The sequence below is a fragment of the Thalassophryne amazonica genome, chromosome 10, assembly GCF_902500255.1.
Source record: "Thalassophryne amazonica chromosome 10, fThaAma1.1, whole genome shotgun sequence".
NCBI lineage: Eukaryota > Metazoa > Chordata > Actinopteri > Batrachoidiformes > Batrachoididae > Thalassophryne > Thalassophryne amazonica.
Window position 1 is genome coordinate 2,027,828 of NC_047112.1, and position 25,486 is coordinate 2,053,313.

Genomic DNA, 25,486 nt, shown 5'->3' on the forward strand with positions numbered 1-25,486 from the left:
AATATATCTTTGTCGAGTGGTGTGTTTCCCTGTTATTTTAAACATGCCATTGTGGAACCACAGTTAAAGAAAGCTGGATTGGATTCTACAGAGCTCAAGAACTTTAGGCCAATATCTAAAACCCCTTTCTTGGCCAAAGTCTTGGAAAAGGTAGTCTGTGCTCAATTGAGATCGTTTTTGCAGGCTAACAACATCCATGACACTTTTCAATCTGGGTACCGTGAGTTTCATTCTACTGAAACAGCCCTGTTGAAGGTGTCTAGTGACATGATGATGGCAGCTGACACTGGCAAATGTTCTGTGCTGATTCTGTTTGATCTGTCTTCGGCGTTTGACCATGGCATTCTGATAAACAGATTGCGGGATTTGGTTGGAATGTCAGGTTGTGTTTTAGAGTGGTTTACCTCTTACCTGACTGGTAGAACTTTTAGTGTGACGGTGGGCAATGCAGTGTCGGAATCTGCAGATCTTCTGTGGGGTGTGCCACAGGGATCGGTCTTGGGACCTGTTTTGTTCTCGTTGTATCTCCTTCCTCTCAGCAAGCTGATCCAGCAGTTCAGTGATGTGTCCTATCATTTGTATGCCGATGATCTGCAGCTGTACTGCTCTTTTAAGACAACTGAGCCACAGAAACTCTGCTCTCTCACAAATTGTTTGGCCAAAATTAAGGAATGGCTCACTGAGAACAGTCTTAAGTTAAATTCCAGTAAGACTGAGACTCTGATTGTAGCACCAGATAGTGCTGTACCTGGAATTAAGCAGCATCTCGGAGCCTAAGCTGCACGGTTAAAAGCAGCCTGCGTAACCTGGGTGTCATTTTGGATGGAGGGATGTCTCTGGAGCAGCACACAAATTACCTGGTTAAGAACTGTTTTTTCCAAATTCGGAACATCTCTAAGCTCCGTAAGATGGTGACTTTAAAAGAGCTTGAGATGATTGTTCATGCGTTCGTCTCATCGCGTTTGGATTATTGTAACAGTCTCGTCACCTGTCTGAATAAGAAGGAGTTGGCCCGCCTGCAGGTTCTGCAAAATTCTGCTGCGCGCCTGCTTACCCACACCCACAGGAGGGACCATATTACTCCTATTCTTAATACTTTGCATTGGCTGCCTGTCTCCTACAGGATTCATTACAAAATCCTGGTATTGACTTTTAGACCTCTGCATGGACAGGCACCGGAGTACATCAGGGACCTGATCCAGCCTTATGCTTCCTCCAGGAGCCTCAGGTCATCCAATCAGAACCTGTTGATGGTTCCTCTGACCCGTTTTAAAACTCGCGGGGACAGATCTTTTAAAGCGGTGGCGCCTAGCCTCTGGAATGAGCTTCCCTGTGCCCTTCGTTCTCTGGATTGTATAGATACTTTTAGAAGGCAACTAAAGACGCATTTCTTTAAGTTAGCTTTTTAGCCTAATATTGTATTTTATTGTTTTCATATGTTTTTTTAGATTATTTTTGTATGCCATGTGCAGCGTTTTGTGACCCTGGTCTGTGAAAGGTGCTTTATAAATAAAGCTTACTTACTTACTTATGGCATGCTCTAATCTCTGGTCAAAGAGATGAGTCCACTGTCTGAGGCACTGTCTGTAATGAAACTTATTCCCCAGTGCTGGGTAGTCCATTAAAGTAAGTGTAAATGTTATTAAGAAATGATCAGACAAAAAGGGGTTTTCAGGGAATACTGTTAAGTGTGGCTAAAGTGGTGGGTGGGCTCATTTACATTTTGAGTGAAGCCAACTGAGTCTAATAATACACTCAACAAAAATATAAATGCAACACTTTTGGTTTTGCTCCCATTTTGTATGAGATGAACTCAAAGATCTAAAACTTTTTCCACATACACAATATCACCATTTCCCTCAAATATTGTTCACAAACCAGTCTAAATCTGTGATAGTGAGCACTTCTCCTTTGCTGAGATAATCCATCCCACCTCACAGGTGTGCCATATCAAGATGCTGATTAGACACCATGATTAGTGCACAGGTGTGCCTTAGACTGCCCACAATAAAAGGCCACTCTGAAAGGTGGTTTTATCACACAGCACAATGCCACAGATGTCACAAGATTTGAGGGAGCGTGCAATTGGCATGCTGACAGCAGGAATGTCAACCAGAGCTGTTGCTTGTGTAATGAATGTTCATTTCTCTACCATAAGCCATCTCCAAAGGCGTTTCAGAGAATTTGGCAGTACATCCAACCAGCCTCACAACTGCAGACCACGCGTAACCACACCAGCCCAGGACCTCCACATCCAGCATGTTCACCTCCAAGATCGTCTGAGACCAGCCACTCAGACAGCTGCTGAAACAATCGGTTTGCATAACCAAAGAATTTCTGCACAAACTGTCAGAAACCGTCTCAGGGAAGCTCATCTGCATGCTCGTCGTCCTCATCGGGGTCTCGACCTGACTCCAGTTCATCGTCGTAACCGACTTGAGTGGGCAAATGCTCACATTCACTGGCGTTTGGCACGTTGGAGAGGTGTTCTCTTCACGGATGAATCCCGGTTCACACTGTTCAGGGCAGATGGCAGACAGCGTGTGTGGCGTCGTGTGGGTGAGCGGTTTTCTGATGTCAGTGTTGTGGATCGAGTGGCCCATGGTGGCGGTGGGGTTATGGTATGGGCAGGCGTCTGTTATGGACGAAGAACACAGGTGCATTTTATTGATGGCATTTTGAATGCACAGAGATACCGTGACGAGATCCTGAGGCCCATTGTTGTGCCATACATCCAAGAACATCACCTCATGTTGCAGCAGGATAATGCACGGCCCCATGTTACAAGGATCTGTACACAATTCTTGGAAGCTGAAAATGTCCCAGTTCTTGCATGGCCGGCATACTCACCGGATATGTCACCCATTGAGCATGTTTGGGATGCTCTGGACCGGCGTATACGACAGCGTGTACCAGTTCCTGCCAATATCCAGCAACTTCACACAGCCATTGAAGAGGAGTGGACCAACATTCCACAGGCCGCAATTGACAACCTGATCAACTCTATGTGAAGGAGATGTGTTGCACTGCATGAGGCAAATGGTGGTCACACCAGATACTGACTGGTATCCCCCCCCAATAAAACAAAACTGCACCTTTCAGAGTGGCCTTTTATTGTGGACAGTCTAAGGCACACCTGTGCACTAATCATGGTGTCTAATCAGCATCTTGATATGGCACACCTGTGAGGTGGGATGGATTATCTCAGCAAAGAAGTGCTCACTATCACAGATTTAGACTGGTTTGTGAACAATATTTGAGGGAAATGGTGATATTGTGTATGTGGAAAAAGTTTTAGATCTTTGAGTTCATCTCATACAAAATGGGAGCAAAACCAAAAGTGTTGCGTTTATATTTTTGTTGAGTGTAGATTAAATGCAGTGTTGAGGCTGTCATTCTCAGCATCTGTGTGGATGTTAAAATCGCCCACTATAATTATCTTATCTGAGCTAAGCACTAAGTCAGACAAAAGTTCTGAAAATTCACAGAGAAACTCACAGTAACGACCAGGTGGACGATAGATAACAACAAATAAAACTGGTTTTTGGGACTTCCAATTTGGATGGACAAGACTAAGAGTCAAGCTTTCAAATGAATTAAAGCTCTGTCTGGGTTTTTGATTAATTAATAAGCTGGAATGGAAGATTGCTGCTAATCCTCCTCCTCGGCCCGTGCTACGAGCATTCTGACAGTTAGTGTGACTCGGGGATGTTGACTCATTTAAACTAACATATTCATCCTGCTGTAACCAGGTTTCTGTAAGGCAGAATAAATCAATATGTTGATCAATTATTATATCATTTACTAACAGGGACTTAGAAGAGAGAGACCTAATGTTTAATAGACCACATTTAACTGTTTTAGTCTGTGGTGCAGTTGAAGGTGCTATATTATTTTATTTCTTTAAATAGATTTTTGCTGGTTATTGGTGGTCTGGGAGCAGGCACCGTCTCTACGGGGATGGGGTAATGAGGGGATGGCAGGGGGAGAGAAGCTGCAGAGAGGTGTGTAAGACTACAACTCTGCGTCCTGGTCCCAACCCTGGATAGTCACGGTTTGGAGGGTTTAAGAAAATTGGCCAGATTTCTAGAAATGAGAGCTGCTCCATCCAAAGTGGGATGGATGCCGTCTCTCCTAACAAGACCAGGTTTTCCCCAGAAGCTTTGCCAATTATCAATGAAGCCCACCTCATTTTTTGGACACCACTCAGACAGCCAGCAATTCAAGGAGAACATGCGGCTAAACATGTCACTCCCGGTCTGATTGGGGAGGGGCCCAGAGAAAACTACAGAGTCCGACATTGTTTTTGCAAAGTTACACACCGATTCAATGTTAATTTTAGTGACCTCCGATTGGCGTAACCGGGTGTCATTACTGCCGACGTGAATTACAATCTTACCAAATTTACGCTTAGCCTTAGCCAGCAGTTTCAAATTTCCTTCAATGTCGCCTGCTCTGGTCCCCGGAAGACAATTGACTATGGTTGCTGGTGTCGCTAACTTCACATTTCTCAAAACAGAGTCGCCAATAACCAGAGTTTGATCCTCGGTGGGTGTGTCGCCGAGTGGGGAAAAACGGTTAGAGATGTGAACGGGTTGGCGGTGTACACGGGGCTTCTGTTTAGGGCTACGCTTCCTCCTCACAGTCACCCAGTCGGCCTGCTTTCCCAGCTGCTCGGGATCTGCCAGGGGGGAACTAACGGCGGCTAAGCTACCTTGGTCCGCACCGACTACAGGGGCCTGGCTAGCTGTAGAATTTTCCACGGTGCGGAGCCGAGTCTCCAATTCGCCCAGCCTGGCCTCCAAAGCTACGAATAAGCTACACTTATTACAAGTACCATTACTGCTAAAGGAGGCCAAGGAATAACTAAACATTTCACACCCAGAGCAGAAAAGTGCGGGAGAGACAGGAGAAGCCGCCATGCTAAACCGGCTAAGAGCTAGTAGCTACGCTAAGCTAGCGGATTCCTAAAAACACACAGTGAATAATGTGTAAATAATTTAGAGGTGATTCAGCAGAAGGAGTGCTTTAGTTAAGGCACGTAAAGATTACACTGTGAAACAAATCGTTATCTAGTTAACTAGATCAATCTAACTGCGCAGATTAAACAGCTAACAGATACAGAAAAACACCGCTGTGCTCCGGAACAGGAAGTGATACAATACCGCAGTGAGAGCCAACCACCAGTAGAGTGCAGTAGTCTGCAAAGCAGAGTTTAGATCTACAATTTAGATTTAGTCTGTTAGTGACCATCTGATGAGCCACCGGGATACTTTGTGACTGGTTTCACAGTATCCACCATATTCCTACGCCCCATGAGCCCTTGCGTGAAATGTGCAACCAACTTCCGGTCTGAGCGGAACCGCTGTTTGTTTACATACAACCCGTTCACCATCACCTGGGAGGTGATGGTCTAGTGGTTAAGCTGGGCTTGAGACCAGAAGATCCTCGGTTCAAATCCCTGCCTGACTGGAAAATCACTAAGGGCCCTTGGGCAAGGTCCTTAATCCCCTAGTTGCTCCCGGTGTGTAGTGAGCGCCTTGTGTGACAGCACCCTGACATCGGGGTGAATGTGAGGCATTATTGTAAAGCACTTTGAGCGTCTGATGCAGATGGAAAAGCGCTATATAAATGCAGTCCATTTTACCATTTAAAATGATGTGGGAACATCAGCTGTCACAGCTCAGAAAGGACGACGTGACTATCCCTCTGCCGACTAGACGGGTGGGAGGATGATGTGAAAAGGTGGCCAAATATAACATACAGCAGCATTTTTAGCTACTTCCATAGTGCCGTCGTGTCAGACGGTGAAGCCATGAATAATCTTAAGAGCTCCAAGGCTTATCAGTATCTGCACAGTAATAAAGTCGGTCGTGTTTTGTTGAAGGAGGTGGGACACAACCTTATTTACTTAAAATCTGACATAGAGCCAAAACCTTAAAATCCCTCATCACCAAGCCGCGGTTTCAGTCACTTTGACAGGTGAAATTTGGAAAGTGACTAAATCTAATCTCAAGATAGCTTTTGTGATACTTTATTTGTTTTTCAATTTATTGAAGTGTATGATGTTTGTGCTAAATAAGACATTAGATGCATATTATTTTATTTATTTATTTATTTTTTGGTGTGTTGGTTAAAAGTATATTTCATTTGAATTGTTTTCAGTGTCTAAAGTCTGACTATTAATGTTTATGTATTTTATGCTGTCAGACAGGGAAAGACAGGGTCCTCAGGCACTGATGTTCAGCCAAAGTGGACTGCAGGCACAAGAAAGAATACAGAGCTGAAAAGGGTTTAAACACCATAAAGCAGAACACATTCATGAAGATTCATCAGCGTCAACATCAAATCACACCAGTGCATCATCAGCAAACGTTTTAAAAATCACAAAGACTTTAAAACATACATCAGTTCTTCTGTGATGGCCCTGCTATATCAGCTGCAGATGAATGGTCCCCTTCAGCAGTGCTACAGACTAGAATTAGAAGATGACTCTCCTCAGTATTCTCAGAGCCAGTGTGACCAACATACGCTTCATACAGAGCACAGCACAGTGCTGACCTGCAGGAAGTATCACCTTTTATGAAACGTATGTTCAACTAAGCCCAACACAATTAGAGACACTGAGCAAAGAGACCCAAATACAAAGTGCATCACACACATGAAGCTGCGACTGACTGCAAACACAGCACTGAGTGCCTAAACACATCACAACCAACCCACAGAAGTTCTGACTGAACACTTACACCCCACCTTCACTGGCAGCTCTGCCACTAAATATGGTAAAGAAAATGAGGACAAAGCCATTCAGCTCATGGAGGGTCAATTCCACACTGTGGAGCAAAGAGGCCTGGTGGTGTGTTCTGAGCATCCCTGGTTTGGGTCCAGATGGCATTTTAGACTCGACACAGCTCCTGGAGATCAAGTGTCCACTAAAAGGCAGCACATCACTTGCTGAGTTTCTAAGTCAGTCAGCTGGTGACATCAGATGCTTAGAAGATGGGAAGTGTGTCATTCTTCCCAACGGGCCACGTGGATACGACCTCCAGGTTGGCAAACATTGCTGTTTATGATATATAAAATAATTAGGCTTGATTAAAACATGCAACATGTATTCCTTTAGGTCCAGTTGACAATGATGTGCCTGAGGCTGCAAACCTGTAAGCTCCTCATCTGGACCGCATCTGAACACTTGGAGTTGGACATTCTGTTTGACAAAGCCTTTACAGACACACACACCAAAGACCTCCAGAACTTCTACTTTTCACATATGCTTCCAACATTAGTGGATGAATTTGTTGCAGAGAAGATTATGCTCTGCCCCAGATATCTGAATCTTTTGAAACTACAATAAGCACTTAGGTGTAATGTGTTAAACAAATGAGCATGTTTGAAATAACTTAAAATATCTTATTTACCTTCCTTAGCTAAGTTTTTTTATTGTTACAAGTTAAATAAGTTATATTTTTATGTTCCAAAAAAACTTAAACCTTAAACATTTCATCAATACATATTAAACTGTACAAGAAAGTAAAAAAAAACATGCTAGAATCACATTACAAATAATCATTTATACAACAAATGCTGATTGGAAAATATATATCATTTTTGTTTAAACGGTGGAAAACAACAAAAAAAATGTACAAAGGTTTGTTGCTTTTACTTAAGTTTTACAGTGAATACATTTTTTTACTTTGACTCTTGAAGTCAGCGAAGTCGTTCTACTCAGCATTTAGCCTTTAATGTTAAACCTGATTAAGACCTGAGTTAATCAAAGTTTAGAGCTGTTTTAGATCTAGTTTAACCAGGTCTAGTCCTGATTTTCGATCTGATTTACTCCTGGTTTGGACATCACCTTTACAGCCATTTAACTTTCAATAGCAAGAAGATTAATTTTAGTCCCATACTTTAACTTCTACTTTTGAAGAGATGTAGTTGTTTTTCCACCACCGTGTTTCACTTATGTTAAATACAAAGTTAAGTTTATCCGAATGTTCACATGTCCAACATGTTTTGTGTAAGTGCAACAGTTAAGAGTTTCTCAGTGTTCACTTGAAATAAGCTCAGCTCTTAGATGAACTAAACCTGCACAGATTTTGATAATCTTGTCTATTTTAGCCACAAAGTTGATAGGTACAGTTTGTGAGAGAATCCTGTAGGGGAGGTGATGGTCTAGTGGTTAAGGTGTTGGATTTGAGTCCAGAAGATCATGGGTTCAAATCCCCACCTGACTGGAAAATCACTAAGGGCCCCTATTGCTCCCTATTGCTATGCGAGGCATAATTGTAAAGTGCTTTGAACTGATGCAGATGGAAAAGCGCTATATAAATGCAGTCCATTTACCTTAAAATGCCTTGTTGCCCGTTCAACATGAATGCGAGCATGAGCAATGCGGCGTGTACGTGTGACCTCCTCATTGGTCAGCTGGCACCCTCTGCGTGTAAATGCTGGAATGATTAGGTTTACTTTGTGCTACTCTAACACTGTGAACCCACGGTCACCCTTCACTTCATCTCCAGCACACAAGTAGTCTAGGAAACCTGAGTTCCGTCACTGCATTTTCCGCCATAAGCATCAGAAATAAACATGATTACTCCAGAGGGTGGAAGAGCCACTAAATACTTCACTGTGTTGTTTGCATAATAATGATCAGTGTTGTGAAAGTAACTTTGACAAGTTACTTTTTTAGTTGCTTTATACAGTTGCTTTATGCAGTTACTTCATTAGCAGCTTTATGCAATTACTTTACTAGAATCTGCCAAAAACTTGCATCTAATAAGTAATGTAACTAATAAGGTAACGAGTAATGTAACTTGGTTACTCGTAAGATTGAGCAATCAGCAAAGTAACTCATCAGCAAAGTAACTAATAGTTACTTTTCTGAGTACTAAATCTTAAAAATAACCAAATTAGATTGAGTAACTTTATTAATTACATTCAGCAGCTGCCGACAAGGTGTCCGCAGCTGCTAATGAAGTAACTGTATGAAGTAACTGTAAAATATAACTGTATAAATTAACTAATGAAGTAACTTTCCAAAGTTACTCTCTTCAGGTCATTGACCAGGTCCTCCTGTGTAGTTCTGAGCTTTCTCAGAATCATCCTTATGCACAAAGTGAGATCTTGCATGGAATCCCAGACTGAGGGAGATTGACAGTCATCTTGTGTTTCTTCCACTTTCTAATAAATAATCATAACAGTTGTTGTCTTCTACCAAGCTGTTTGCCTGTTGTCCTGTAGTCCATCCCAGCCTTGTGCAGGTCTACAGTTTTGTCCCTGGTGTCCTTAGACACCACCTATGGTGGACAGACTGGAGTGTGATTGATTGAGTGTGTGAACAGGTGTCTTTTATACAGGTAACAAGTTCAAACAGGTGCAATTAATACAGGTAAAGAGTGCAGAATAAGAGGGCTTCTTAAAGAAAAACTAACAGGTCTGTGAGAGACAGAATTCTTGTTGGTTGGTAGGTGTTCAAATACTTATTTGCAGCAGTAACATACAAATAAATTATTTAAAAAAATCATACATTGATTTCCGTATTTTTTTTAGATTATGTCTCTCACAGTGGACATGCACCTAAGATGAAAATTTCAGACCCCTCCATGATTTCTAAGTGGGAGAACTTGCAAAAACTGCAGTGTTCAAATACTTATTTTCCTCACTGTGTGTGTGTGTATATATATATATATATATATATATATATATATATATATATATATGTATATACGAGGGCTGTCAATAAAGTAACGGTCCTTTTTATTTTTTTCAAAAACTATATGGATTTCATTCATATGTTTTTACGTCAGACATGCTTGAACCCTCGTGCGCATGCGTGAGTTTTTCCACGCCTGTCGGTGACGTCATTCGCCTGTGAGCACTCCTTGTGGGAGGAGTCTTCCAGCCCCTCGTCGGAATTCCTTTGTCTGAGAAGTTGCTGAGAGACTGGCGCTTTGTTTGATCAAAATTTTTTCTAAACCTGTGAGACACATCGAAGTGGACACGGTTCGAAAAATTAAGCTGGTTTTCAGTTAAAATTTTAACGGCTGATGAGAGATTTTGAGGTGATTCTGTCGCTTTAAGGACTTCCCACGGTGGGAGACGTCGCTCAGCGCTCTCAGCCGCCGTCGTCAGCCTGTTTCAAGCTGAAAACCTCCACATTTCAGGCTCTATTGATCCAGGACGTCGTGAGAGAACAGAGAAGTTTCAGAAGAAGTCGGTTTCAGCATTTTATCCGGATATTCCACTGTTAAAGGAGATTTTTTTAATGAAAGACGTGCGGACGGGTCCGCGCGTCGGCTCACAGCCGACGCAATGCTCCGCCACAGGAAAAACACCTCTGTTGAAAGCCTTAAGGACAAGTTGGAACATGTCCTGCTGTTAAACAATTTCTCATATACTCACTCCACTGAAAGCCATCAAAAGCCGCCTGGATTTTACAAATGGTTATCAACACGGAGGTGTTTTTCCTGTGCCGCCGCACCGCGTCGGCTGCGTCCCGACGCGCGGACCCGTCCGCACGTCTTTCATTAAAAAAATCTCCTTTAACAGTGGAATATCCAGATAAAATGCTGAAACCGACTTCTTCTGAAACTTCTCTGTTCTCTCACGACGTCCTGGATCAATAGAGCCTGAAATGTGGACGTTTTCAGCTTGAAACAGGCTGACGACGGCGGCTGAGAGCGCTGAGCGACGTCTCGCACCGTGGGAAGTCCTTAAAGCGACAGAATCACCTCAAAATCTCTCATCAGCTGTTAAAATTTTTACCGAAAACCAGCTTAATTTTTTGAACCATGTCCACTTCGATGTGTTTCACAGGTTTAGAAAAAATTTTGATCAAACAAAGCGCCAGTCTCTCAGCAACTTCTCAGACAAAGGAATTCCGACGAGGGACTGGACGACTCCTCCCACAAGGAGTGCTCACAGGCGAATGACGTCACCGACAGGCGTGGAAAAACTCACGCATGCGCACGAGGGTTCAAGCATGTCTGACGTAAAAACATATGAATGAAATCCATATAGTTTTTGAAAAAAATAAAAAGGACCGTTGCTTTATTGACAGACCTCGTATATATATATATATATATTTACACTCAACAAAAATATAAACGCAACAGTTTTGGTTTTGCTCCCATTTTGTATGAGATGAACTCAAAGATCTAAAACTTTTTCCACATATACAATATCACCATTTCCCTCAAATATTGTTCACAAACCAGTCTAAATCTGTGATAGTGAGCACTTCTCCTTTGCTGAGATAATCCATCCCACCTCACAGGTGTGCCATATCAAGATGCTGATTAGACACCATGATTAGTGCACAGGTGTGCCTTAGACTGCCCACAATAAAAGGCCACTCTGAAAGGTGCAGTTTTGTTTTATTGGGGGGGGATACCAGTCAGTATCTGGTGTGACCACCATTTGCCTCATGCAGTGCAACACATTTCCTTTGCATAGAGTTGATCAGGTTGTCAATTGTGGCCTGTGGAATGTTGGTCCACTCCTCTTCAATGGCTGTGCGAAGTTGCTGGATATTGGCAGGAACTGGTACACGCTGTCGTATACGCCGGTCCAGAGCATCCCAAACATGCTCAATGGGTGACATATCCGGTAAGTATGCCGGCCATGCAAGAACTGGGACATTTTCAGCTTCCAAGAATTGTGTACAGATCCTTGCAACATGGGGCCGTGCATTATCCTGCTGCAACATGAGGTGATGTTCTTGGATGTATGGCACAACAATGGGCCTCAGGATCTCGTCACGGTATCTCTGTGCATTCAAAATGCCATCAATAAAATGCACCTGTGTTCTTCATTCATAACAGACGCCTGCCCATACCATAACCCCACCGCCACCATGGGCCACTCGATCCACAACATTGACATCAGAAAACCGCTCACCCACACGACGCCACACACGCTGTCTGCCATCTGCCCTGAACAGTGTGAACCGGGATTCATCCGTGAAGAGAACACCTCTCCAACGTGCCAAACGCCAGCAAATGTGAGCATTTGCCCACTCAAGTCGGTTACGACGACGAACTGGAGTCAGGTCGAGACCCCGATGAGGACGACGAGCATGCAGATGAGCTTCCCTGAGACGGTTTTCTGACAGTTTGTGCAGAAATTCTTTGGTTATGCAAACCGATTGTTTCAGCAGCTGTCCGAGTGGCTGGTCTTAGACGATCTTGGAGGTGAACATGCTGGATGTGGAGGTCCTGGGCTGGTGTGGTTACACGTGGTCTGCGGTTGTGAGGCTGGTTGGATGTACTGCCAAATTCTCTGAAACGCCTTTGGAGACGGCTTATGGTAGAGAAATGAACATTCAATACACGAGCAACAGCTCTGGTTGACATTCCTGCTGTCAGCATGCCAATTGCACGCTCCCTCAAATCTTGCGACATCTGTGGCATTGTGCTGTGTGATAAAACTGCACCTTTCAGAGTGGCCTTTTATTGTGGGCAGTCTAAGGCACACCTGTGCACTAATCATGGTGTCTAATCAGCATCTTGATATGGCACACCTGTGAGGTGGGATGGATTATCTCAGCAAAGGAGAAGTGCTCACTATCACAGATTTAGACTGGTTTGTGAACAATATTTGAGGGAAATGGTGATATTGTGTATGTGGAAAAAGTTTTAGATCTTTGAGTTCATCTCATACAAAATGGGAGCAAAACCAAAAGTGTTGCGTTTATATTTTTGTTGAGTGTATATATAATATGAAAATGTAAAAGTTTGAGTTTTCCACATTTTCAAATTGAGGTTAATTATCTTCAATGATTGTTACAATCAGTTATTTCATTACATCAGGTATTTCATTGTTGGGGCAGTAGTGGGGTTAAATGATGCAGGACTTGGATATTAATTGCATGGTGATGCAGTTGGGGATCAATTGTATGATTTTAAAAACAGAGAACCTGGTGCTCAATAACAGCTAAAATACAAACTTCAGATAAAAAGTGCTGCGTTGTTGAACACTTTGTGCCCAAATTGTGCCACTTTTTACAGTTAGTGTAATATATTTATATAGATACACTTGTCATATTTAATACAACATTGTTTTTTACACACCTCTAGGTCTGTTTTTATGTCTTTTGATTATAAATCATATGCTATGAGCTGAAATTTAACAAAATGTCATTGTGATGTAATACCAACAATATCGATGTTAAATACAGTAATACACATTACATTTGAAGTTATTCAGCACAGACATTAGGGCATAACTATAAAATACGTTTTGTCACATTACTAATAATATTAAAAACAGTTTCTTTATGTCATCTTGAGAGCTACCTGTCATTGATGTGACGCTGCTGTTGAACCTCCTCAGCACTCAGCGTTTCTTCTCCATAGGTTTGTTATAACCCAACCACAACGTAGAATGCGGGTTTTCCTCCGTGGGCTTTTTATCGATGAAATGGAAGGAACACATGTACAGTGTTTGGGGTGGTTTCTTTAAGTTGAGGGTTTTTTAAGCCACATCCGTTGAGTTTCCTCATCTTTGGGCAGGCGGTGAAAACTATACCGAGGTGCACAGACACACTCTGTCTTCGTCCGGGATGTGTGTTAAAAACATCGCTCCTGTAGCCACAAATGTAGCTTCCACTTGCTGTTGGTACATCCACGAACAGCGCAAGATGTTCCCGAACCACGCGAGTACATTTTTGGGGGCTAAATCGTACTGATAAGCTCTGTTATTCGGATAAACAGCTAACTTGAACGCTAACTTACAGTTCTTTTCAATGGCCAAATGCTACTTCTGGTTAGCTCACCGGAAGTTGGGCGCACGATAGTTTCTACATGAGCCGGCCCAGGAATAAGGTAGATACGACATTCACAGCAAACAGCTCCGGAGACGTCCGAAAACCAAGTACTCAGGTGTTTCTGACAAGTGACGTCACTATGAGAAGCGTCCCAGCGTGCGCCCGATAACATGAAGAACTGAGGCACAGATTAATTACAAAGTTTACGTAAGTGTGATGTCGTGTTCTGACGACTCGTTTTTAAGTGAAAACTGTTCATTTTGATGCAGTCACAGTAAAAGGAGCAGCTCTGAGAAGGTTTAGTGCAGCTGCACGGCCACGAGTCCGAAACACAGCCTGTTAAAAACACTAAGTGTTGTATATAACTGAAAAATCTAATATATATATATATATATATATATATATATCTGTGTCATCATGTTGCCTGTACAAATGTCACGGAGATATTCCACATCCATTAAGTGGCAATAAACAGCAGACATGCAGGTTAAAACAGTGTAACAGCAGTTTGAACTCACGTCTTGCTTTTTTTTTTTTTTTTTTTTTTTTTTTGGAATTATTCAACATTAATTCTCTTTTAAAAGTTCCTTCCAGAGATTGACAGTTTTATGACATTTGAGAGAGTCTACAAGCTTAATACTGATTATATATTGTTCAAATTCAGCCAGAAGTCTGTGTAAATTGAGGCTTAAAACAGCTGCTGCACGAGCGCACACACACACACACAAAGTAAAAAAAAAAAAAAAAAGTAATTGAAAGAACACAAAGCAAAAGATGAAAAAAATAACATTCCACTCACCCGGGGAGGTGATGTCCACCAGTGTTAAGATCCTCAGGTCAAATCGGTGCGGTGTGGCACGGAGTCGATCAGTCTGTGGCACTGCTCAGGTGGTGTGAGAGCCCAGGTTGCTCTGATAGTGACCTTCAGCTCTTCTGCATTGTTGGGTCTGATGTGTGGCATCTTCCTCTTCACAATACCCCATAAATTTTCTATGGGGTTAAAGGTCAGGCGGGTTTGCTGGCCCATTAAGAACAGGGATCCCATGGTCCTTAAACCAGGTACTGGTAGCTTTGGCACTGTGTGCAGGTGCCAAGTCCTGTTGGAAAATGAAATCTGCATCTCCATAAAGTTGGTCAGCAGCAGGAAGCAAGAAGTGCTCTACAACTTCCTGGTAGACGGCCACGTTGACCTTGGACCTCAGAAAACAGTGGACCAACACCAGCAGATGACGTCACCCAAACCATCACAGACTGTGGAAACTTTACACTGGACCTCAAGCAACGTGGATTCTGTGCCTCTCCTCTCTTCCTCCAGACTCTGGGACCTTGAGTTCCAAAGGAAATGCAAAATGTACTTTGATCAGAGAACATAACTTTGGAGCACTCAGCAGCAGTCCAGAGTCCTTTTTGTCTTTAGTCCAGACAAGACGTCAAGTCAGCAGTCTGCACCGTGACTGTGGAGCCCACAGAACCAGACTGAGAGACCAGTTAAAGACCTTTGCAGGTGTTTGGAGTTAATCAGCTGATTAGAGTCTGACACCAGCTGTCTTCAATATTCAACTTTTTCACAAGATTCTAATCAACTGAGATACTAAATTTGGGGTTTCATTAATTGTCAGTTATCATCTAAATTAAAAGAAACATTTGAAATATGTCTGTGCGGAATGAATTAATATACAAGTTTCACTTTTTGAATGGAATCACTGAAATTAATCAACTTTTTCATGATATTCTAATTATGACCAGCACCTGTAAATGCAGTCCATTTACCATTTATCACCCCAGTGTAAAGGTTTCCAAATAAGTCCACAACAAAAATTTCAATTTCAATTTATTTTCATTTATATAGCGCCAAATCACAACAGAGTTGCCCCAAGGTGCTTCACACAAGTAAGGTCTAACCTTACCGACCCCCAGAGCAACAGTGGTAAGGAAAAAAAAAAAAAGTCCCTCTGAGGAAGAAACCTCAAGCAGACCAGACTCAAAGGGCCATGATACAGACACACAAATTACAGAACAATTCACAGACAAATATACAAGAAATACTGTAGGTGCACAGGACAGGAGGGTCTCCAGCACAAATACAACTCCCATCTCTGGATGGAGCTACACCTTAAACAGAGAGAAAACACAGAATCAGGCATCAGAAAGACAACAACAAGCCTTCGTGCTCGTGTGTGATTGCAATTGTGATCCCCAGCCATGGAACAGTCCAGTCGTCCTCAGTCACTCGGATCCACAGCCGAAGAACCATTTTCAAGTTCCACTCGGCCAGAGAATAATGTCCACATCCACTTGCTCTCAGGTTCCTGCGCGCATAATGTCCAATCACAGCTCTGCCTTGTGGAACATTAGAGAGTCCATTATATCCTGAAAATAGCATCTTCTGAGTTTTTCCCCAATATGCGACATACATCTACGTATCCAGGCAGGTCCGTGATCACAGCGGCAGTAAAACCAGCAGCGTCACAACACTTCCAAAAGTTCCAAAATCTGACAGACTCTGAAAAAGTTAAGAGTTTTGGGGTGAAGTGTGTCGTCTCCTCTGGAAATCCGAGCCGCTGCTTTCAAAGAAAAGCTCTGAAACTTTATCGGACAGAACCGCATTTGTTTCCCTCAGTTTGTCTTGGTCTGGGATGCTTCTATTTTGCTATTAACTACATCACGCGCAGAGAAATGCCGAGTGAAACGTTTTCCGGAAATGCACCTGTTTCCTTGCTTCAGGAGAGGAATAAAAAACATCAGAAACCACTAATTATGAGCGCGTGTGTGCAGGTAGCCTTACAGTCATGAGAACTTTGATGCTGTGTTGCTAACTTAATCTTTGTCTTTTTGTGTAACTGGCAGTGACTCCAATGACGACATACAGAGAGGGGTGGGGCAGTTGCTATTAAATGGACGTGTCTCAGGGGCCTTTTAATGATGGGTGTGAATTTTGATCAAAAGTGATGCAAATTATTGTTTGAGCTCATTAGATTTTATAAAGTAAGAGCTTGTTTTGTGCTTATTTATCATATTACATGGCAACATGACACAGAATCCAGTGAACTTTGACCTTGTTTCACCTGGCCAAAGACACACCCACATTTCACACAGTAGATAGTTTGTAGTGGTGTGGGTGGACTGGTTGTCTATCTCTGTGGTTGCCATCCAGGACCTAAGACAGTTCTTTGCCAGATGTGGCAACCAACACTGACCCACATCCTGAACCAAACCCTGATGGCCGCTTTCAGGCAGTGATTCAACAGCAGAATATACGAGGTGTCATTGACATTTTCACCAGATATCGATAACAACCTTATCGATCCCTCCTGTGAATTTTCTGTGTACCAAAAGTAGACTTTACAGGTTTTTCTGTGTCAACAACATTTTAAAGTAAATAAACGTCTTAAAGTAAATAAATATGAAATTGGTCACTGGATCCTTGATCTCTGGACATAAATAGAAATAAACAAAGTCTGTAGTTTTTGTCAAAAACATTTCCTTTCAGACATTAATGGCACAAATTTATCTCTGAGCTGATCTCAGCCGGCTGCACGTCAACATCGGTGTAATTCATAAAGAACGCAGGACGTCTCATTTTAGGAGGAAAAGAAAAACATTTTAGTCTGTTGTAGTTTGTCTGTATTAAAACATTTGTAAGAGGTGTAATTTCATTTAAACCGTGATTCACTTTGAAGTTATTAATTCCAGCCGGACTCTAACGTGACTCAGCAGAGAACCGTGCAGTGTTTGGACCTGTGCGAAACAGAACAGAGAATGATTCTCTTTTCTTAACTGCAACAAGACAAGAGTCCCAGTTAGAGACTTTAATCCACACAAAAGTGACTCACAATTGACATCTTTAAATGGCTTTGAGAGGAGTTAAGAAGCCGACTTGTTGCTTCTGAAGAGCAGCGAAGCAATGAACCAACGAAGCAGCGGGTCGGAGCACTGCTTCATTGGTTCAAGCTTCAAAGCGGAGCCATTACAGAAGCGCTTGATTACAGAGCCGCTGCAGGGTCTGTAATCAACGTAGAGAAATGATCATTTTCACGATAAAACACCCTCAAAAACAACGGCCGCTCTGAAGGACCGATAACGGAATCGTTAAGCAAAAAGGCTGTTGATATCAATGGATCAAATCATTTCTTAAGGATTCTCAAAAACTGGTTCATGATACCCATTCCTCACAGTCCCCCTCCAAGGAACTCTGGCACCTCACAGTTTGAAAACCACAGGTTTAGATCAAAAAGAAAAGGAAAAAATGCTTTTAATTCTAACAATCAGACATTTGAGACAAATGTTTTCTTCAGAGTCAACATTTAGTGTGGAAACAGGGCTATGATGTCATCAAACATCTGCTGAGCACTTCCTGTGTCCTACTTCCTAGGAGGAAGGAAACAGCAGGAGGATTGTCTGTCCACTGGACCCCAAACAGTGAGTCTGTTTTTCAGTCCCAGATTCACTGATCAGATAACATTCTGGAGCAGGTCCGGCCTTCAAACCAGCTTCCTGATGATGTTGTTGTTGGTGTTTCCGCAGCACCGTGAACGCAGACGATTTGGAGAAACACCTGAAGAAATGCAATGCCAGAGAGAAACCCAAACCGGTGAGAACCTTTCACATCTGCCTCTCTCTATCGCCACCTACCTGCCACAGCTAGACAACACACAGTTCTGGTCCTCAACACCAGGGCATCTACTTTAAAGAATAATGCTTACAATCACCTTCTCTGGCACACAGAGCAGGCTGACAGCCCTGGAGGTGTTACAGTCCATGCAGTCACCATCTTTTCTTCCCGTCTGTAGGGACGAAACCCGTCTCCCAAACTGAAACAAAGATTTTTTGCAGGGCCAGGAGAAGACCATCTCTACCCACCTTTGGTGGCCAAGTGGTTAGTGTACTTGTTTCCTGAGCAGAAGGTCTTTGTTTGTGGTCTCTCCTTGTGTGGGCTTCATCTGTGGGAACTCAGGCCTGTTTTCAAGTGTGACTTTGAATAAATTCAATTTGAGGAATAGTTTGACTTTGTGAGGGACAGGATTACAATAAGAACCGGGTAGAATTAACACCATTCTCCAGAGTTTGTCAGGAAGGGCAGCTGGTGTAAAACATCTGCCAAATAAACATGCAGATCCCCCTCAGACCTGTTGTGGTGGCCCCACGTGAAACAAGAGGGGAGTGAAAGGGACTTATCAGCACTTTATGCTGATTGGAGAATCAGCTAGAAGAACCCTGGCACCACAGATGTCTAACATCCTACCAGGAGGATCAGCCCACTACAACTGCTCAAAGTAGCCGGTCCAAGGTGACGGCACAGCAGAGGGCTCTGTCAGGAGTGACACGAGGTGTGGGTTTGAAGGATTCCTCTGTAAGCAGGTTGAGAGTCACTAGAGCACAGATTCCTCAAATGAACATCTCCTTGTCCATTCTCAGGGTCACCACAGACTGCTTTCTCAGCTCCCTGCACAATTGTAGAATTTCCAGCCCCCGTAGCCCCCAACTCTTTGCAAAGCAAGGGCACATTGAGATGTTTCTCCACTATTACCAGACTCACACAGAATGATGAAGTCGGCCTAACTAACTGCACTGATGCCAGTGGAATCACATCACCTCTGGAGGTCAGTCACAAAGTCAAGCTGTGAATGAAAAGTCTCCCTCACCGAGACGTCACTCGTCATGCTCACCCCTCGACAGAAAAAACCTCTGAGGTCACGGCCTGTCTGGAATAAAATCAGCTTAATAATAAGAGTGGAGGCCATGTTGGTGATTTAAAGTAAAGTTGCTCCTTCACATCTTTTCCTTTGAGCCGGACTCTTGAAGGTTCTGGTCAAAGGAGTGCAAAGAGAACCACCTGTTTTCAGGTTCTGTTCTCCATCTGTTTGCAGGTTTACTACACGGAAAATATCAACGCTGGATCATCTGATGAAGATGAGTCCATCCAGCAGGTACAAACATAAAGGGCACACCAGCTCACGTGTCTCCTTAAGGGCCCAGTCACACGGCACACGGCGATCGCTGAACAAAGGAAAAAATAAATAAATCACAAATCGTCGAGAAAAAGTGGACGAATGAGCCGGCACTTCTCCCATCACCAAAGAGCCTGTGAGTCCAGAGCGCGTAAAAGAACAAAACAAAACTGAACAAAAGAAAAACGAAGAAAACGGCAAACTTGAGGCTTTAAACAAAATCAAAACAAAACATTCATGATGATGCGACAGCGGGTATCAGAGCGAGTGCCGGCCTGTGATCATGTCTGCAGCTGACGTGCGCTCACAACAGCACCTGCAGGCACGAGAGCTGACAACAGGTGTGTCTTCGCAAAAACAACGTACACACACACACACATGTCCCAGCCACAGACATGCGAACGTGCATAAACCGTTAAAGTAGTTGATCAAACGTTCTTGCCGCTATCGTTTCTGTATGAAAACATTGCTTTTCGTCCCACACATGGACGAGTCACGTTCAGCTCGTCGGCTCTTTAGTTATTGATCTGTTCAGATATCATCCATGTTCGTGCAAGATGTCGGACTTGGGAGGTTGGACAAAATGGAACGTTGGCGGTACGGGAACTACGCAAACCATGAGGAACCGTCAAGACAGAAAGCAAAACAGATTACGGACGAATTGAAGTCATCAGGATTCGTTCACATTTTTCAAGTGTGAAAATTCTGACGAAGCGCCATCTACAGGAACGAAGCTGGATGATGGTTAAACGAGGTCTCTGAAAGTCGACGCAAGTCCAGATTTCTTGTTTTGTTTTGGCTTCGGTGTCCTTTGTTAGTGCCGTGTGACCGGGGCTTAAGTCTTTAAACACCGACTGTGGTGATGGAAGTTACTGAGACACCTTCAGATCACAAACCAAGAAACCAGGAAACAAGTTGTCTTTTCTTATAAAAAAAAATAACATAAGTAACCTAGAATATGAATAGGAAATAGATTTAATATAAACATATGTGTTTTACGAGACATCTTGTTGATCTTCAAGATGTTTCAACATTCAGGAATCTTCTGTAGTTTTAAAAATGTGTCAAAACATCTGGAAGAGCAGCAGGAGGTCCAGATGTTGGAGTCCAGAGTGAACTTCTGCTGTCAGAAAACCTTCATTCGGGACTTTTTCTTCAGTGTAATATAATAATTATGAAACATTTGATGTGAAGTTATTGATTTGATTGATTTCTGATCACATTTGGTCTGAGTTCAGTGACTCTGTTTTAAAAATGGATTTTGGGACTCGATCATTTTCTCAGAAGAGTTGAAAATGTGAGCTGTTTTTGTTGCCATGGTGACGAAGTGTTGATGGATGCTGTGCAGATGTTAAACAGCTGTTTGTTCACATGACTCAGCCAATGTGTCACATCTCAGGTGTGTCTGTCTGAGCGCAGCGGGGCGGACCTTCACTCTCTGCTGGCGAAGCTGGAGGCGGCAGCCTCAGGTGAGACCAACACTGATGATGACGGAAGTCATTTTCAGCTCTCTGGATGTTCTCGGTTTTACTTCACAGCAAACACACTCGCACTTTTTTACGGAGATACTGTGTCATTATTAAAGATTCAAAAAGCAGCTACACGGAGCCAATCACAAGTCACTTCAGGGAGCAGGTGCTGGTGCCACGTGCACGGCAGCACAGAACCACCGCGGGTCCTGGACAGAAACCACCCGGTTGATCGTATCGTGACTTAGAGATTAATCATGTTATTACTGATCTTTACTGATCACCTGTGCAGCTGGAAGACGAACCAGAAGCAGCAGCTCTGCAACCTTGATGAAAAGGATTTAATAATAATGTTCCCTTGAATGTGGTAAAGAGCTGAAGGTGGTGTGTTCTTTTTCCGCCTCGTGCAGTTACTCTTCAAACACACACTTTGCACAGTCAGTGGCTTTCTCTAAACCGTGGTCTTATTTTACGTATAACTGAAATATTTCCACACTCTGTTGATGGTGATTCACAGCTTTTAGCCACATGAAGTCTGTGAATGTTCACACAAGTTTGACCAAACTCTTGTGTCTTTTGTGTCAGATGTGTTAGGACCGTTGTAAGTCCACCACCGGCCCCTGTGTCTTTAGATTCCACAGCATCAGGCAGATGAGAACCTCTGACAGCCCCTGGACAGATGCCAGTCCAACAAAGGCTACCTCCTCGGCTGAGGCCGGGTCCCGTTTACACCTGTGTGGACTGAGATGATGCAGATTACGTGTCTTGTCCGAGGACACAGACAGGTCACATGAGTGGGAATCAAACACGGGTGTAAATATTGACAGACCGGCTCCTGATCCACTCATCCACCTGCTCTGCAGTATTCAGAGTGATTCTGTGGATGTTGTTTCGTAGCTGAGGATCAGCTGGTCTCACGGTGGCCTTCCACTGACAGTATTTGAGACCAGATTTTCTAAGTTTTGATGTGGAAAAACAACCAAACCAAGAAAAAACTATCAGCTACCCAGTCCGGTCTGAAATCCGGAGTAATCAATCAATCAATCAATTTTATTTATATAGCGCCAAATCACAACAAACAGTTGCCCCAAGGTCTTTATTTTGTAAGGCAAGGCCATACAATAATTATGGAAAAACCCCAATGGTCAAAACGACCCCCTGTGAGCAAGCACTTGGTGACAGTGGGAAGGAAAAACTCCCTTTTAACAGGAAGAAACCTCCAGCAGAAGCAGGCTCAGGGAGGGGCAGTCTTCTGCTGGGACTGGTTGGGGCTGAGGGAGAGAACCAGGAAAAAGACATGCTGTGGAGGGGAGCAGAGATCGATCACTAATGATTAAATGCAGAGTGGTGCATACAGAGCAAAAAGAGAAAGAAACAGTGCATCATGGGAACCCCCCAGCAGTCTAAGTCTATAGCAGCATAACTAAGGGATGGTTCAGGGTCACCTGATCCAGCCCTAACTATAAGCTTTAGCAAAAAGGAAAGTTTTAAGCCTAATCTTAAAAGTAGAGAGGGTGTCTGTCTAAGATAAGATGGGACCTGATTATTCAAAACCTTATAAGTAAGAAGAAGAATTTTAAATTCTATTCTAGAATTAACAGGAAGCCAATGAAGAGAGGTCAATATGGGTGAGATATGCTCTCTCCTTCTAGTCCCCGTCAGTACTCTAGCTGCAGCATTTTGAATTAACTGAAGGCTTTTCAGGGAACTTTTAGGACAACCTGATAATAATGAATTACAATAGTCCAGCCTAGAGGAAATAAATGCATGAATTAGTTTTTCAGCATCACTCTGAGACAAGACCTTTCTAATTTTAGAGATATTGCGTAAATGCAAAAAAGCAGTCCTACATATTTGTTTAATATGCGCTTTGAATGACATATCCTGATCAAAAATGACTCCAAGATTTCTCACAGTATTACTAGAGGTCAGGGTAATGCCATCCAGAGTAAGGATCTGGTTAGACACCATGTTTCTAAGATTTGTGGGGCCAAGTACAATAACTTCAGTTTTATCTGAGTTTAAAAGCAGGAAATTAGAGGTCATCCATGTCTTTATGTCTGTAAGACAATCCTGCAGTTTAGCTAATTGGTGTGTGTCCTCTGGCTTCATGGATAGATAAAGCTGGGTATCATCTGCGTAACAATGAAAATTTAAGCAATACCGTCTAATAATACTGCCTAAGGGAAGCATGTATAAAGTGAATAAAATTGGTCCCAGCACAGAACCTTATGGAACTCCATAATTAACCTTAGTCTGTGAAGAAGATTCCCCATTTACATGAACAAATTGTAATCTATTATATAAATATGATTCAAACCACCGCAGCGCAGTGCCTTTAATACCTATGGCATGCTCTAATCTCTGTAATAAAATTTTATGGTCAACAGTATCAAAAGCAGCACTGAGGTCTAACAGACCAAGCACAGAGATGAGTCCACTGTCCGAGGCCATAAGAAGATCATTTGTAACCTTCACTAATACTGTTTCTGTACTATGATGAATTCTAAAACCTGACTGAAACTCTTCAAATAGACCATTCCTCTGCAGATGATCAGTTAGCTGTTTTACAACTACCCTTTCAAGAATTTTTGAGAGAAAAGGAAGGTTGGAGATTGGCCTATAATTAGCTAAGATTGATCATATTTAAGATCGAAGCATTAAATAATGGTAGGGCTTCCTTGAGCAGCCTGGTAGGAATGGGGTCTAATAGACATGTTGATGGTTTGGATGAAGTAACTAATGAAAATAACTCAGACAGAACAATCTGAGAGAAAGAGTCTAACCAAATACCGGCATCACTGAAAGCAGCCAAAGATAACGATACGTCTTTGGGATGGTTATGAGTAATTTTTTCTCTAATAGTTAAAATTTTATTAGCAAAGAAAGTCATGAAGTCATTACTAGTTAAAGTTAAAGGAATACTCGGCTCAATAGAGCTCTGACTCTTTGTCAGCCTGGCTACAGTGCTGAAAAGAAACCTGGGGTTGTTATTATTTTCTTCAATTAGTGATGAGTAGTAAGATGTCCTAGCTTTACGGAGGGCTTTTTATAGAGCAACAGACTCTTTTTCCAGGCTAAGTGAAGATCTTCTAAATTAGTGAGACGCCATTTCCTCTCCAACTTACGGGTTATCTGCTTTAAGCTACGAGTTTGTGAGTTATACCATGGAGTCAGGCACTTCTGATTTAAAGCTCTCTTTTTTAGAGGAGCTACAGCATCCAAAGTTGTCTTCAATGAGGATGTAAAACTATTGACGAGATACTCTATCTCACTTACAGAGTTTAGGTAGCTACTCTGCACTGTGTTGGTATATGGCATTAGAGAACATAAAGAAGGAATCATATCCTTAAACCTAGTTACAGCGCTTTCTGAAAGACTTCTAGTGTAATGAAACTTATTCCCCACTGCTGGGTAGTCCATCAGAGTAAATGTAAATGTTATTAAGAAATGATCAGACAGAAGGGAGTTTTCAGGGAATACTGTTAAGTCTTCTATTTCCATACCATAAGTCAGAACAAGATCTAAGATATGATTAAAGTGGTGGGTGGACTCATTTACATTTTCAGCAAAGCCAACTGAGTCTAATAATAGATTAAATGCAGTGTTGAGGCTGTCATTCTCAGCATCTATGTGGATGTTAAAATCGCCCACTATAATTATCTTATCTGAGCTAAGCACTAAGTCAGACAAAAGGTCTGAAAATTCACAGAGAAACTCACAGTAACGACCAGGTGGACGATAGATAATAACAAATAAAACTGGTTTTTGGGACTTCCAATTTGGATGGACAAGACTAAGAGTCAAGCTTTCAAATGAATTAAAGCTCTGGGTTTTAGAGCAGGCACCGTCTCTACGGGGATGGGGTAATGAGGGGATGGCAGGGGGAGAGAAGCTGCAGAGAGGTGTGTAAGACTACAACTCTGCTTCCTGGTCCCAACCCTGGATAGTCACGGTTTGGAGGATTTAAGAAAATTGGCCAGATTTCTAGAAATGAGAGCTGCTCCATCCAAAGTGGGATGGATGCCGTCTCTCCTAACAAGACCAGGTTTTCTCCAGAAGCTTTGCCAATTATCTATGAAGCCCACCTCATTTTTTGGACACCACTCAGACAGCCAGCAATTCAAGGAGAACATGCGGCTAAACATGTCACTCCCGGTCTGATTGGGGAGGGGTCCAGAGAAAACTACTGTAATCAGTGGTAAAAGTCACGTAGAACTTTGTGAGCAGTTTTAGACATGTTTTTATCCCCCGGTATGAAATGTGTGTGTGGGTGGGGGGTATAGCGATCAGCACGTCCGTCC

At 42.7% G+C, this 25,486-nt stretch overlaps 1 protein-coding gene and 1 long non-coding RNA gene across 3 annotated transcripts in view; one reads left to right on the plus strand and one right to left on the minus strand.

Moving 5' to 3' along the window:
• Positions 1 to 25,486, plus strand: part of trmt13 (tRNA methyltransferase 13 homolog) — a 45,602-nt gene that overhangs the window by 11,031 nt on the left and 9,085 nt on the right. For both annotated transcript variants that reach the window (XM_034179287.1, XM_034179288.1), the window contains exons 2-5: positions 18,138 to 18,184; positions 18,290 to 18,356; positions 19,633 to 19,692; positions 21,113 to 21,182. In XM_034179287.1, coding sequence (XP_034035178.1) covers positions 18,138 to 18,184; positions 18,290 to 18,356; positions 19,633 to 19,692; positions 21,113 to 21,182 — 244 coding nt within the window. The remainder of the gene's footprint in view (positions 1 to 18,137; positions 18,185 to 18,289; positions 18,357 to 19,632; positions 19,693 to 21,112; positions 21,183 to 25,486) is intronic.
• LOC117518220 lies at positions 6,277 to 13,733 on the minus strand. The gene is made up of 2 exons (XR_004562923.1): positions 13,296 to 13,733; positions 6,277 to 6,932 (listed from the first exon to the last, which is right to left on the minus strand). It is a non-coding gene; the product is annotated as an uncharacterized LOC117518220 (long non-coding RNA).